Source organism: Paroedura picta, chromosome 1 (assembly GCF_049243985.1).
Source record: "Paroedura picta isolate Pp20150507F chromosome 1, Ppicta_v3.0, whole genome shotgun sequence".
Lineage (NCBI taxonomy): Eukaryota > Metazoa > Chordata > Lepidosauria > Squamata > Gekkonidae > Paroedura > Paroedura picta.
In genome coordinates, this window is record NC_135369.1 from 37,605,219 (window position 1) to 37,621,298 (window position 16,080).

Genomic DNA, 16,080 nt, shown 5'->3' on the forward strand with positions numbered 1-16,080 from the left:
TGCACAGAAGATCTGGTGCACTGTGTCCCAGATAACTTGCAAAATTGTTTTGTTTATTCTGATTCCATATATAATGCTCTTGTTTTGAAGAGCAGAACCTGTAGTGAGCAAATGCAAAGGTGGTAAATCATCAGGTGCCCCCATAAGCTTTTTAAAAAAGTATCTCGACTTTGATGGAGCCAGTTTGGTCTAGTGGTTAGGAGTACGGACTTCTAATCTGGCATGCCGGGTTCAATTCTGCACTCCCCTACATGCAGCCAGCTGGGCGACCTTGGGCTCGCCACGGCACTAATAAAACTGTTCTGACCGAGCAGTGATATCAGGACTCTCTCAGCCTCACCCACCTCACAGGGTGTCTGTTGTGGGGAGAGGAAAGGGAAGGCTTTGAGCCTCCTCCGGGTAGAGAAAAGTGGCATATAAGAATCAACTCTTCTTCTTCTATTAAAATAATTGTCCAATATCTGGCAACATGCAAAGGGGAACATTTTCTGCACTGTAGCTCCCCCCCCTGAAAGTTTCTGTTTCAATCTGCATGGGAGCCTCATTCCTTATCTGGTGCACAGAAAACATAATATGAGCAAGAACAGTAGTATGTCCAGGAAAAATATTTATTTTGCTATACTCCCTTTCTCTACTTGGAATTTCCCAAATGCCAGTACTTGTTTGGCTTGCCAGGCTGCCATGATTAATGCCATTTGGTTTAAACATATTGAAATCTCCTTTTGCTCCCTCTGTACCAAGTAAGAGAGCTTGTAAAAACCAAACACTTATTCCATCTCCCTTGTTTTCCTCCCCAGGGTCCTTGAAAGGTCATTGGGGAAAACAGTAAAGGTATCCCCTGTGCAAGCACCGAGTCATGTCTGACCCTTGGGGTGATGCCCTCTAGCGTTTTCTTGGCAGACTCAATACAGGGTGGTGTGCCATTCCCTTCCCCAGTCATTACCGTTTTACCCCCCAGCAAGCTGGGTACTCATTTTACTAACCTTGGAAGGATGGAAGGCTGAGCCAACCTTGAGCTGGCTGCTGGGATCGAACTCCCACCGATTTTCACTCTACCTTCTAAATCTAGTCCAGTTTTCCTTATATGTTTTGCATACAGATTGAATAGATAGGGAAATACAATACATCCTTGCCTGACATTTTGGAGGAAAAGAAACTAGAAAGGATGGAGACTGGTGAGATGTGCGGAAGATAAAGCACAAAAATATGTAAAATGAAAGTGTTTCTTGCGTAAAAACTGACAGTGCAAAGATAAGCAGAGTTATACTCCTCTAAGCTCACTAACTTCAATGAGAAGGGTGTGTAACACTTCTTAGGATAGCACTGAGAGCCTTCTAATGTCTACTGCTGAACATTTTCTAGATAAACAGTGAAAAGGAATCAGGATGGAAATGATATCAGTTTAAATGCAAGGATATGTAAATTAGGACCAGATGTCACTGCAAGTTTGTTATCTATATGCATATGATGGCATAAGCTCTGACACATGCTGGAATAAATCTTGTTTACCTATTAAATGCTGAAGGACACCTGTTTTATCATTTTATTATCAAGCATTCAAAATAAACTTTGCCAATCTGTGACATGACATTACTTGGCACCCTAGTATTCACCACAAATAAATATATAAATAAACACATAAGGATGCCATGTGATGCTATGTCACAGATTGGCAACGTCTATTTCGAATTCTTGATAACAGAATGTTATTACCTGCCAGAAGTATTAAGAGTCAATTTAAAAAGTCAATTTAAAAAGGCTTAAAATCAAGAGTCAAACCACAGATCCACATCAGTTGCTAAAGTGCCTTTGACAACTGGTGCTATGCTTGTATCTGATTTTATTCTCAATGTTTAAAATTGAATATAACAAGCAGCATTCTTTTTTGGGCCTCTGTCGTGGTTCGGTCCTTGGTGGCTTGGGAACCGGACCGAACCCCGCCATCAGAGGCGCCCGCGATCACGGAGGTAGGGCATGGTGATCATAGGCAAGCCGGCAGCTGGGCGCCCCACCCGATCGTTGAGGTGGCAATGGCCGCTAAAGAACCTCAATGTCCCCCTCCACCTTTTGACAAGGGCCCGGAGATGGCCCTTTGTTCCAGGAAAATGGGCCATCAGGAACCCCGGAAAACCTCGCATATGTGCATGAGTCATGATTGTATCAGCATGTTCCCTCCGCAAGTACTGGGTGGGGCAATACAGCCTAAGGAGGTGGGTTTTGTATAAAAGGGAGCTTCCACCTGGAGTTCGGTGGAAGCTCTTACTCCATACCAGCGGACTCCACGTTGCTGAAATAAAGCTTGTTCCTGTTGTATCGTTCACCAGGCCTGGCGTGACGTTTTCTTCAAAGGGGCACCCTGTTTTTTTCAGTTAGCAAGCGGGTCCCCGACATCGTAAGAGCTTCCCACCGAACTCCAGGGTCGGCATCGCATCCGAGCGCTTATCGGGACGGATCCAGAGATGGCGTTTTCAAGCAACGGGGCGGTCTCGACCCCCACGAACCCCGGGAACATGAGTTTAATGTCCCCGGGAGATTTCCTCCGAAAATCGGGGGGGCAGGAGCAGCTGTCCGGGACCCCGAGACCCTCGGCAGCGGCGGCCAAGGGAAGGCGCCGGGCCATGGGGTTCCCAAGCACGGCGGGGAGCGCGCCGAGGTCTGGGGGGTTGGCCCCAACCTGGGACACCCAGCTGAGGCAGGCGCTTCGCCCGGTAGGACCTGAGGAATCCCTAGAGGACCTGCGGCGGGCCATGGCGGACTTGGCCAGGCGCTTGCAGGCAGCTGAAGCCCGTGAGCAAGCTCGGGCCGGGCCCGGAGGGACTGGTAATACAACGGCGGAGGGGATCGCGTCGAGTGAGGACGTCTCCAGCGACGAGGACGAGCCCGGCACTGGTGAGCGGGCCCCGGACCCCGACCCGGAGCAGTTTTCAGTCCCGAGTAGGCGAGACGGCCAGCGGAGAGGCGAGACAGCAGAGGATCTCGGGGGAGCGGGTGAGCCGACGGGGCGGCGAGAGCCGGACCAACGCAGGAGCGACGTGCAAGGCAGGGAGCGGCACGGCGTCGTTGGGCAAGTTGGTAGCCGGTGGAGCGGAGCAGGACGAGACGGCGGACGCCGAGAATCCCGGATCCGGAGGGGGTCGGACTACTCTCCAAAACGTTCCCCCCCAGAGCTTAAGGCGCGTTTCGACGGGACGCCGGACGACCTCCCGCAGTTCCTCCTCCACGCGCTGACGCATGCCCGGAGGTATGGAGACCGGTATGAGGACTCCGAGGACTTGGTCTGGGGGGTGGCCTCGTGTCTCCAGGGCAAGGCGGGTCAGTGGTACCTAGGGTTGGCCGAGCGCGGCGACCCGGCAACTCGGGACCTGCAGGACTTCGTGGTCGCGCTCCGCCGACGATTCCAGGACCCCCAGGCTGAGGACAAGGCAAAGAGTCGGATCAAGGGACTTCGACAGGGTACTAGGGGGGTTATGGACTATATAGACATTTTCCGGAGGGAAGCAGGCAAGGTGTTCTCCTGGAACGAGGAGACCCAAATCGAGTACTTCCGGGAGGGCCTTAACCCGAAGCTCAGGGAATGGGCCGTGATCAAGGGGACGGAAGAAGATCTGTCTACACTGGAGGGGTGGTGTTTTGTGGTCGCCAAGCTGGAAGCCAGCCTGGGTTGGGCCGCCGCACCCCCCCGGGAGGCCAAAGGCGGGTCAGCCGAGGCGCCGAGACCGGGCCCCGACAACTCTCGCCCCAAACGACCCCCGAACCCCGAGCGGGAAAGGAGACGCCGGGAAGGTCTGTGCCTGAAATGCGGGGGGTCAGGACATTTCGCAGCAGCGTGCCAACGGCAAGGGGGGGAGGACCGCGGGCTCTCCCAGGGGGGAGGTGCGACACGCCCCCAGCAGGCACGCCGGGCGGAGGACCTCCGCAACGAACCGGGAAGCGCCCAGGCGACGGGAAACGGCCAGGACCTGCTGTAGACGGCGCCGGGCAGCAGGTCCCGCGGTGCGAGGGAAAACCCCTACAGCATGAGGCGCGACCTCCGAACGTGGTAATTTTAGAGCTCCGGAACCCGGAGAACGGACTAAGTTGGGTGGGGGAGGCTCTTTTGGACTCTGGATGCGACCACAGCATGGTCCACCCCCAGATAGCCCGGGCTTTGGGGCTACCGAAGCGCATTCGGAAGGTTCCCCTGGTTTTCGTCCAGATGGACGGCAGCCCGATTCAGGGGGGACCTTTCGGGGAGGAGGTGGGTCCTATCGCCATCCACATAGGGGACCACCAAGAGCTGCGGTGGCTGATCCAGGTCCCCGTAGCGGGATATCGGGCGGTGTTGGGCCTGGATTGGCTGAAGGAACACAACCCCGTGGTGGACTGGCGGGCGGGGACCCTGAAGTTCGACTTGACGGTGGGTGCACGGCATCGGGTCCCCCACGAGAATTCCAGCCACAAGAGGACGGCGGCGCGTCCCAGGGGAGCGGCGGCGGCGCAGCAGGAGATACCAGAGCCCGAGGTCCCGCCAGAGTACCGAGACCTCGCAGCCGTTTTCAGCGAGCGGGAAGCGGACGAGCTACCCCCACACCGCCGCACGGACTGCGCTATCAACATCCCAGAGGGGGCGGTACTACCCAAAGGGCGCATCTACAAGATGAGTGAGGGTGAGCTCAAGGACCTCCGGGAGTTTTTGGGTAAAAATCTGGCCCGAGGTTTCATCCGGCCCGCTTCCAGTCCCATGGGAGCTCCAGTCTTGTTCGTCCGGAAAAAGGATGGGTCCCGACGGCTGTGCCAGGACTACCGGGGCCTCAACGCCATCGCAGCGGGGAACGCTTACCCCCTCCCGCTGATCCCGGATTTGCTGGCCCGGCTGGGCAAAGGGACTCTGTTCACTAAGCTGGACCTAAGGGAGGCGTACTACCGGGTACGCATCCGGGAGGGGGATGAGTGGAAAACAGCGTTTAACTGTCAATTGGGCCAATTCGAATTTAAAGTGATGCCGTTCGGTTTAAGCGGGGCACCTGGGGTTTTCATGAGTCTAATTAATGAGGTGTTGCAGGACCTTCTGTTTCAGGGGGTGGTTGTTTATTTGGATGACGTCCTGATCTACAGCCAAGATCCCCAAGAGCACGTGACCCTGGTGAGGGAGGTGTTAAAGCGCCTGCTGGCAAACCACCTATACGTGAAGCTGGCTAAGTGCGAATTCCACCGTCCCTCCCTGGACTATTTGGGCTACCGCATCTCAGCCCAGGGCATAGCTATGGACCCCGAGAAGGTGCAGGCGGTGCTGGCCTGGGAAAGGCCCCGCACCCGGAAACAGCTACAAAGCTTCCTGGGGTTTGCTAACTTTTTTAGAGGCTTCATCCCCAGATACTCCTCCGTAGTGGCTCCCCTCACGGACTTGCTAGGTACCAAGGGGAGAGGTCCTCGCGCCACGCGGCCCAGCGCAGCGCTCGGCTGGAATGAGAAATCGGAGGCAGCGTTCCTGGCCCTCAAGCAAGCTTTCGCGTCTGAGCCCACGCTACTGCACGTCGACCCAACCCAACCGATGGTGGTACAAGTCGACGCCAGCGACGCAGCAGCCGGGGCGGTTCTCCTGCAGCGAGACAAGGCGGGACAGCTGAGGCCGGCGGCCTACCTCTCACGAAAATTCGCCGAAACGGAGCGGAACTGGTCTACCTGGGAGAAGGAGGCGTTTGCGATTAAGTTCGCCCTCACCGAATGGCGGCATTGGCTGGAGGAAACAGAGGAGCCGTTCGAGGTCTGGACAGATCACAAGAATCTGGAGGCGCTCCGGCAACCGCGATCCCTGAACGCCAAGCAGATGAGGTGGGCGGAGTTCTTTTCGCGGTACAATTTCAAGCTTGGTCACATCCCCGGCAAAGAGAATTTCCTCGCGGACGCCCTCTCCCGTCTGCCGCATTATGGGGAGGGGTACGCTCCCTGCACCAGGTCCGTGTTTGGTGAGGAGCAGCTGGGACGGGGGGTCGTCACTAGGCGTCGGGCCAGGGAGGAATGGGAGCCCGACCCGGCGACCGCCCCGCTCCGAGACCGCCTAGTGGCAGCCTACGGGACAGACGAGGAGCTGGCTGAGCTCCGGGACTCTTTGATTTTGGACTCCCGTCTCTGGCGGAGGGGGGAGGCTGTCTACGTCCCGGAAGGGCTACGACGGGAAGCCCTCAGCCTCTGCCACGATGCTAAGACCGCCGGGCACTTCGGTTTCGTAAAATCCTGGAAGTTGGCCCGGCGGCGGTTTTGGTGGCCCAGTCTGCGGCGGGACACAAAAGCTTACGTCAGTGGTTGTCCTGTCTGCCTGACCTGCAAGCCGGGGGTTGGCAAGCCGAAAGGTCTGCTGCACCCGCTCGAGGTCCCGACCCGGCCGTGGTCAGTGATCTCCATGGACTTTATAACAGACTTGCCTCCCAGCAAGGGGAAAACGGTGATCTGGGTGGTGGTAGATCTATTTTCCAAACAGGCCCATTTCATTCCTTGCGCCAGTGTCCCCAGTGCTTCACAGTTGGCTCGGATGTTCCTGGATCACGTGTTCCGACTGCACGGGCTGCCGGACAAGGTGATTTCCGATCGGGGCTCACAATTCGTGTCCCGGTTTTGGCAAGCTTTCCTGCGCCTGTTAGACATCGAGCAAGGGCTGAGCTCCGCTTACCACCCCCAGACGGACGGGCAGACCGAGCGGGTTAATCAAGTACTGGAGCAGTACTTGCGGTGTTTCGGTTCCTATCATCAAGACACCTGGGTGCCCCTGCTCCCCCTGGCCGAGTTCGCGTACAACAACGCAGACCACAGCAGCACGGAGATGTCGCCTTTTGCCGTCGTCTACGGGACAGACCTGAGACACTTCCCGGAGCTTGGAGAGGTCCCCGCCCGGGAATCGGCCGACCTTCGCGAGTGGGGGAAGCGTGCCGGGAGCTGCTGGAAGTCGCTGCAGGAGCAGCTCCACAAAGTCAAGGCAGCGCAGAAAGAGGACGCCGACCGGAAGAGACGACCAGCTGAAGAGATCCGACCGGGGGATCGAGTTTACCTTTCCACCCGGAACCTACGGTTGAATTTGCCCAGCAAGAAGCTAGGCCCTCGGTTTTTGGGGCCTTTCGAGGTCTTGGCCCCGATCAACGAAGTTTCGGTCAAGCTCAAGCTCCCCAAGAACCTCCGGCACATCCATCCCGTCTTTCACGTGAGCCTTCTAAAAAAAACTCCGGACGGTGACGTTTGGCACCCCGTGTTTTCCCCGCCAGCGCCCGAGGTCCTGCCGGGGGGGGAGCACCACGAGGTGGCGGATATCCTGGACTCTAGACTCCACAGGGGGAAGTTGCAGTACCTCGTGGAATGGAAGGACTTCGCTTTGGGGGACCGGGAATGGGTCTGGGCAGCGGACGTCCTTGCGCCCCGACTCACTGAACGTTTCCACAAGCGGTATCCTGGCCGTCCCGGGGGGTTGGAGAATGGACCTTTGGGGGGGCAGAATGTCGTGGTTCGGTCCTTGGTGGCTTGGGAACCGGACCGAACCCCGCCATCAGAGGCGCCCGCGATCACGGAGGTAGGGCATGGTGATCATAGGCAAGCCGGCAGCTGGGCGCCCCACCCGATCGTTGAGGTGGCAATGGCCGCTAAAGAACCTCAATGTCCCCCTCCACCTTTTGACAAGGGCCCGGAGATGGCCCTTTGTTCCAGGAAAATGGGCCATCAGGAACCCCGGAAAACCTCGCATATGTGCATGAGTCATGATTGTATCAGCATGTTCCCTCCGCAAGTACTGGGTGGGGCAATACAGCCTAAGGAGGTGGGTTTTGTATAAAAGGGAGCTTCCACCTGGAGTTCGGTGGAAGCTCTTACTCCATACCAGCGGACTCCACGTTGCTGAAATAAAGCTTGTTCCTGTTGTATCGTTCACCAGGCCTGGCGTGACGTTTTCTTCAAAGGGGCACCCTGTTTTTTTCAGTTAGCAAGCGGGTCCCCGACAGCCTCCCATAAACATTTTTGAAAGCTAAAGAAGATGCATCGACTCCCATCTGCAACTCAGTTCTACAGAGTTGGAATCAGAATAAAATCCTGCCACAGAAAGCAAAAACAAGGATAGTAGTTTTGCAGGAACAAATACCCAAAACAAGGGACTTTTCCTGGAAAATAGAGGCAGATGGGAGTTCTCCTCTCTGAAGATGCTGCTGCAACTATTCATTGTTTTTCAACATGCCAACAAAATTCAGTAAGAACTGATGCTGGGATTTGCATCTATTGGATAAAGAATGGTATGTAAAGTACAAACAGCATTCAAATAGCCATCTTAAAAAGTGTTAGAGAAAATGTTATAAAAGCCAAAGGTTTAGCAACTAAACTGGGTGTGACATAGCTATTTACATCTTTCTGGTATAAATTCAGGAAATGTTAAAAAAAAAGCTGATGCATTTCTGAAGGGACATAAATAGGCAATATCCTAGAACTAAGCTTGCAGGCGGCTCCAAGGTGCTTCTGATAAAATCTACCTTGCTCACCCACATCCACACTTTCTCTTGCATGCTTAGGCCATATTTGGGAAGAAGGATCATCAGGAACACCTGGAAAACTGTATATGTTCAGGCTACATACTGTGCTATAGGGCCAGCTCTTAACATTTGTATGTCAGGTCAATGAATGTTCAACTAATTGGATATCAGAAATACTTCTGTCTCCTCATTGATAAGCGGCTGTTCAGGAAGCTCAGCTTCTACAATTCATGAGCCAAGATGATCCCTCTTTCATATTCCTCCTTACCCCAGCTTAGTGTTCCTGATCCCTCGTCTCTCCCCACCCGCCTGTCTTCACTCACAGCCTTCCTCCAGACTTATTAATGACTTGCCAGGATCTCATTCCAGCACGAGTCTCACTTCTATTCTTATCCTTCTCAACTTATCAGCAGCCTCTGACATGCTGGGTCACCTCAACGTCTTTATCACCTTGCTGTATATGGTTTGCGTGAAGCTCACCTCCAATGGGTTTTGTCTAACTTATCCAGGGGCTTTTTCCTAGCATCCTAAGATAATGAGCAACATCCTTTCCATGTGCCTGGCTATTGTATTCTGGTAATGACCTATTCCTCTCCATTACAAGGCAGTTTTGAGCAACATCAAGCAACAGCCAGTGGTAAATTTAAATTATGACTATATTGTATTTAGCTGTGTGCATGGAAGGGTGTTACATGGATTTTCCACATCCAGCACCAAAATGCCCTGGGCCACTTATGCACACATAATATAGTTTGTTCCCACACTACTTTAGCATGGCGTTACCATGATTCATTCACTGGTTTTTAAAACACAGAATCCAGAAGACATAGCTAGCCAAACTGCTGCATTTGCTTGTTTTCTGTACTGTTTTTCCATTCTTTTTCAGACCTGGTTTGTGGTGTTTTTTAAAACTTAATTTGTACTATAAGACTGTCTTGTATGGTGAATCAAAGTGGCTTCTCAGTGTTATTTATCCCTTCAAAATTTCTTCTCTTTTTCTTCCAATCTGATGTTATGTGCTCTCAAAGGGCTCGTGAACTTTGTAAATTGGTTCTTCTTTCTCTGGTAGGCATGGTCAGCGGCAAAAGGAAATGTGGTCGCCAAAGGATCCACTGGCTCGACATGTTGAAAGCTGATACAGGGATGACCATGAACCCACTAAAAGAAGCAGTTAGAGACAGGGGCGCATGGCGAAGACTTTCCTATAGAATCGCCAAGAGTCAGACACAACTGAACGGATGACATCATTATCATCATCTCTGGTAGGGTGAAGGTAGTGACTTCGGTATAGTTTTATACTGTTTTAGCCAGTCACGGCTACTGACCCTTTAAAAAACAAATTATGATTGCTATTTCATAGTTGCTAGGTAGGAATATCATCGTTATGAGATGTGAATTTGCTATACTACAAAGCAAAAGAAACCAAACATGAATAGCTGATGAGAGAGTAGGAAGTAATTGTTTAGGTTGAAAACAAAAACAAAAAAGGACAAAATACAAGGGGAAAGAGGATTTACTTCAAAATGAACTTGTAGGATGAGCTTGTTTGTGGGGAATAAAGCCCTCATATTCCAGGATATTTCTGAAGAACAAAAAATTGGAGTGTCAGGTTTTAAAGTTTTAAGCTATAAGAACTCTTAACAAACAAGCCATAACAAGGTGCCACCCTGCAGACTGACAAAATTGGTGATTGCACATCCAAATGCATTCTCTGTGGTGGCTCCCACCATGCAGAAAGGCCAGCATGAGAAGATCAGGAAGGTTCCCACAATTCTATCAAATCCATTGAAGGTATGTATATACAGAAATGTCCAACAGGGCATTTTTTATAGACCTGTAGTAGAACAGTGTGTAGTAGAACAGTTCAGGAAGGCACCTTCATAATGGAACAGGATGGCAGTCCATTGCAATGATTACTTGCAATGGACAGAGAACTTGCTTTTACTGCATTGCCTTCCACTGTACTTTGCTGAAGACAGTTGTGGTTCTTACTGTTTACTAGTTTTGCAACCCTAGTCCAACTGCATTGTTCATTATATATTATAGGTTGTACAATTGCACTGGTTTAATTCCATAACATGCCTTAAGTTTCAGCAAGAAAGGTGAGCTATAAACAAGCTCTTACCCAAGTCATTAATATAATTGGGCTCAGCTTTGCATTTGTTCACGTATATACCTGTTGGTCAGAGGTCGAACCTACTGTATTTTGTGATTTGCACTGGTGTTTCAGATAAATGGCTTTGCCCTTGGGCTGGGCTCTACACAGCTCGTCAAAAAGGCCACCAACATGCCTGTTAAAAAGCCTCAATGAGAATTCAGGATTACATTAAACTATCTACTATATTGTTTTATTAATTTCTGAAAACCAAGGCAAGCTTTTCTCCCCATGAACAAAACCTCAGAATTTCATCATTCCCCTAATTCCCCGCCACCTTCCATGTGAAACCTTTGGATGGTCACCAGATGGCAACCATATTGAGGTGGAAGAAGTGGCCTGCCCAAGGCTCACATGGGCATGCTCCTCTAAACAAACAAACAAAAACAGCTCAGCAAACAAAGAGAGAGCACTGCACTTTCTGCTGGACTAGTCTCTGTTGACTTGGAGTGTTTGTTTTGTTGGATTGTTTGAATGTGAAGGAACCTGCTGCACTGGAATGCACCACCTGACATCTGTGGTGGCGCAATTAATTCTCTACCTCCTGCCCCCTTGTTCTCCAGATCTGTTAAAACTGTAACGACCAGTCTTCTGTTTCAAAGATGTTTAGGAAGTTCTGTACAAATGTATACATGAACATGCATTTACATTATAGTTTAATTTTTAAAAAAAACTGTTTTAAGGGTCTTTTCACTTCATTTTTTTAAATGTTATTTATAGTCTACTCTCACTGGGACTCAAGCAAGATTACACAGAGCACATTTTTAAATATTAAAACACTCATGTAGGCTTGCCATAAACCATTTTCAATCATTTGTTGAGGGATATGAGGACAATTAATAAACAGGATGCCCGCATTCTTCCACAGAGAAGGGCTTCCGTGTCTTTAGCAGCTGATCTCAAGGCAGGAATGGAACAGGTGAAGTATTCCTCGAGGGAAAAGACATCAGTTCTATTTCTGCCTATCTTCCAGCCCTTTCAGATCTGCTCTTTAAAAAAAAAAGAGGCGCAAATTTCTCACACGGGACTCTTCTCGCTGCGTCCCCACAACACGCCTCTTCTCGCAAAGGCTCCCCGCCCGGCACCGTCCCACCCACCCTGCTGGGCGAGCTACCCTCGGGACGCCTCTGTAAGCTCAGCATCCAAAAGAGCCTCCCGCGGCCAGGACGGAGCAGCACTTACAAGGGGCGCGGAGGCATCCTTTGCCGCCGCAGCTCCATGGCCAGGGACGCGGCGCTGCACAAGGCAACAAGGCGGCGGAAGAGGCAGCGGGAGCGCGCACCGGTTGGCTGCGCTGGCCCAAGAATGGTTGCTAGGCGACGGAGGAGCGTGAAAGGCAAAGAGGCGGGGCGAGAACGCAGGGGGCGGAGTCTGAGTTGCGCGCGGCGCTTTGGCGGTCGGGACCTCGGTGCAAAAGGAAGAGCGAAGAGGGGCGCGAGGCGAGATCCCTCCTGCTCTTAAACGCGTTCCTGAGTGGATGGCAGCCAGTCAAGAGTGCCTTTTCAAGAACTTTCTGTCGCTCATTTCTATACCGCTCTCCCCTTGTTTGTTACGGGCTCAAAACGGCCCCCGCTACACGATGACTTTGATTTCGGCGTTCGCGTTTCCTTTCTCCGGCTTGTAATCATCTTATAATTACATCGTAAACAAACCGAGTTGGTTGTTTTTTTTGCGGTCCGTAAAGAAGTTTGTAATGACTGGGGAAGGCACTGGCAAGCCACCCCGTATTGAGTCTGCCATGAAAACGCTGGAGGGCGTCACCCCAAGGGTCAGACATGACCCGGTGCTTGCACAGAGGATACCTTTACCTTGCTACCTTCGCTGGCAGGGGCTCGTGGGAATTGTAGTCCATGGACACCTGGAGGACCACAGGTTGACTACCCCTGCATTACACCACACTGGCTGTCTGAATCACTGATTCCCTGCAACATGATGTCTACTGCACTACTTAAATGGTTAGCCCTGGAAAAGAATATGCCCGCTGTCTTCTACCTCCATTGTGTCTTGCTGTCAAAGGAATGAACCCAAGCCAATTCAGTCCATGCTCATTTGGAAGTGACTTCACCTGAAATTATGAGAAACTATTCCCAGGTACTTGTGGATGGCTTTACAAGTGTAACTGGCCATCTTTGGCCACTGCACAGCATGATGAGGTGAGATGCCCCATGAACAGGCAATCTCATGTAGCCAACCCAATAAGACTCCTTCCTCCAATGCACCAGATATGGCAGTGGTCACTCCACTATGCTGTGAAGAGAAATTCCCTTCCGCAGAAGAATCTCTTTTCTGGTTGTGTCTTTGTAGGACAGAAATTCAATAAAAAGGTCCCCAGGGAAGAGAAAGATGCATTGAAGGAGAAGGATTTGCCTGCCATTCTCAGAATGACAGAAAGCTGTGGCAACCCTGCTTTTATTGGAGGTGTGTCCTCAGGTCCAGTTCCAGGTGTTGAGGAGAGTTAAGCAAAAAGTCCCCAATGACTCCCATCTGCCTACCATCAGGGTCTTCCTTCCTAGCGCCGCACCTTCAGGCCCCCATCTGCCCTGGTGTCTATCTCTTACTGGAAAACCCTGCTGCCACCTGTGCTGAGCTGCCTGAACCAGCCATGCACCCTCCTTTCCTTGATAGTACCAGCCCGGGTATAGAGCTGGGAATGCCTCTGGCATTGCCCCGGGAGTGCCACCACTGTGCACCACCCACATGCCCTTCCTCAATGATTCTGGGCAGTTGGTTGCATGGCTACAGACATGTGACAGGGGAAGCATGTGGGTGGGAGTCAGCAACAGTGCCCCACCCTGAAATTATGGCAGCTGCCCCATCTCAAACTATGCTGACACTGGCCGTGAGCATTCTTTATTTAAGATAGCTTGCCTTGGGTTCACTGTTACCTGGTACATAGTGTGATTATCATCATATAGATCAGGGGTTCCCAATCGGGGCTCCCTGAGAACTCCCCAGGGGCTCCTTGGCCTTTGCCCTATCTCTTGCTTTAATTAATTTGGCCACAAGCTATTCCTGGCATTGCCGTGAGAGCTGGGAACTGGCTGCTTCCATTGACCTGGGTGGTGTTCTTGTGGCTGAGAAGAGGGTGGACCTGAATGCATACTCCTGCCTCAAACTGCTTCTTTTCTCTCCCTCCCCAGTCCTCTTGGGTGTGACAGGGAGGTGTAGCCATCTGACATCACTTCCAGCCTGGTTTCAGGGCTCCTTGAAGCTTGAAAAATATTTCAGGGGCTCCTCCATGGTTAAAAGGTTGGAAAAGGCTGCTATAAATAGACCCTACCATTCCATTTTGCTCTACTCCACTATTATCCCTCCAGACAAGGAGTCCTGCTGCAGGAGACATTTGCCATATTCACCCAAGTGTCCCATAGTCAAAAGACGCCCACAAGCTAACCTTGCAAGTATTAATCAGTGGGAAAATCAAGACCTTTTGTAGATGAACAATAAATCACTGAAAAGCAGTTAGTGTGATGCCAAAAATTAAGGGTGTAGAGGAGAAGGAAAGAGCTAAAAAGCCCTTTGGCTATCAGTACATGCAGAATTTAAATCTTAATGTTTGTTTTAATCATCTTACTAGCAGTGTGTTTGAATTCTATTTCCACTGAATTGATTTTATTTTCTTGATTTTCCTTTTATGGGTTGCTTGCTGCTTTGAATTTATAGAATGGAAGTGTGTAGGTGTCTGAATTAATAAAAATATAATCACATCTGTCAAGCTCAAATAGTGAAAAATGCACATTAGAGTGCCTGCCCTACAAGGAAAGGGTTATTTTTGTAGAGGAAAATGACGGGAGGCATGATAAAGCTTATAAAGTAGGGAAAACAAACTTTCTGTCATCCATAGTCCTGGAACTCAGTGTATCCAATTGAGTTGATGGGCAGTAGATCCAAGATGGTAAAAAAGAAGTGTGCCTTAATTCAATGGTAATAAAATTGAGGAACTCACTGCTACTGGAAATATTGATGGCTATGAGCATAGATGTGACCTTCACCCAACATCACATGTAACTTGGCCCTAAATTAGCCCTTGGTCTGGTCCAACAGACATGGGCCTTTGTTGATGTATGGTGAGGTGGATTTATGGACTTTGGGTTTGCTGTGACAGACTGGAAGGCAAATAGCTCTTTTTCTTGGGTCTCATGTTGCATACCTTCCATTCATTTCAGTGAGGCTAGCTCTGCAGTAGTTCCCAAATAACGGGAGTGGGAATAGAGAGCATCATTTGAATTTGTCACCTTAGGCATCAAAGTCTCTTGAGCTGGCCCTGCCTGTTTCTTAGTTTAAAATGTCAAAATTGGACAGACTGAATACAGATAATATCTTTTCTTTAGGTGTCAGAAGCCACTCACCTGTGAACAGCCTGACAGTATGGCAGCATTCCAGTTGGCTTGGCCAGATGTTTACAAAGCTGACACATCACAATCTGGAGCCCTGTAGTATTGGTCTGCTGCCTCAATGCAGAGGTGGCAGGGGGAACAGAGCAACATCAGCAACAGATCTCTTCCCTGCTATGGCCAACCAGGAAGAACACAACACCTCCAGACCTCACATTGACCTTCTCCCCTTCCTCAGGAACACACCTGGAGTGAAGAAACATTGGCATGAGACTGAGAACAATGACAGTTCAAACAGAAGGACATTTGCACAGCACAATCGCAATTATCCCTTATTTTCTCTGTGGAGCTGATGATGAGTCCAACCCCTGCTATCTATCAGTGAAACTAGGTGAGGATGCCTAGCAGGTATATTGCTGGAGGCTGGGGCAAGGTCAGGCAAGAATCATACAGGCAGCAGAGAACACAGACATCTGAGCTGAGGGAAGCATGAAGTCCATTAAAAAAAACAGAAAATATGGGCATAACACAATTCAGCCAATCACTGGCCAGTGCCCAAGGTGAGCTTATTTATATATGAATAATGTACCAGCAAGCAGCTGAATTATCCAAATGATCCAAGAATTACATGAGCTGGTTTCTTGTACCTTGCTTTTCACCACCCAAAGGAGTATCAAAGCAGCTTGCAAACACTTTCCCCTTCCTCTCCCCACAACAGACACCCTGTTAGATAGGTGGAGCTGAGAGAGTTCTGAGAGAACTGCTCTGGGAGAAGAGTTCTAAGAGAACTGTGACTGGCTCAATGTCACCCAGTTAGCTGCATGTGGAGGCATGGGGAACCAAAAACCAGGAGGCTCAAAGCAGCTTATATTTGCCTTCCCTTTCCTCTCCCCAAAACAAACACCCTGAGAGGTAAGTGAGACTGAGAGAACCCTGATATTACTGCTTAGTCAGAACAGGTTTATCAGTGCTGTGGCGAGCCCAAGGTCACCCAGCTGGTTGCATGTGGGGGACCACAGAATCAAACTCAGTTTGCCAGATTAGAAGTCCGCATCCCTAACAGCTACACTAAGCTGGCTCTGGATATGCACTGATTTCCAGGGAATGAATTGCA

At 50.7% G+C, this 16,080-nt stretch overlaps 1 protein-coding gene across 2 annotated transcripts in view; it reads right to left on the reverse strand.

Annotated features, from left to right (window-relative positions):
- CIMIP6 (ciliary microtubule inner protein 6) overlaps window positions 1-15,072 on the reverse strand; it is a 34,342-nt gene extending 19,270 nt beyond the window's left edge. The window contains exon 1 of one of the 2 annotated variants that reach the window (XM_077334222.1): window positions 14,982-15,072. In XM_077334222.1, coding sequence (XP_077190337.1) covers window positions 14,982-15,049 — 68 coding nt within the window. In that variant the 5' untranslated portion in view covers window positions 15,050-15,072. Of the gene's footprint in view, window positions 1-11,814; window positions 11,944-14,981 lie in introns of those variants that run through there. The other variant, XM_077334231.1, reaches the window with a different exon arrangement.
- Between the last annotated feature and the right edge of the window lie 1,008 nt (window positions 15,073-16,080).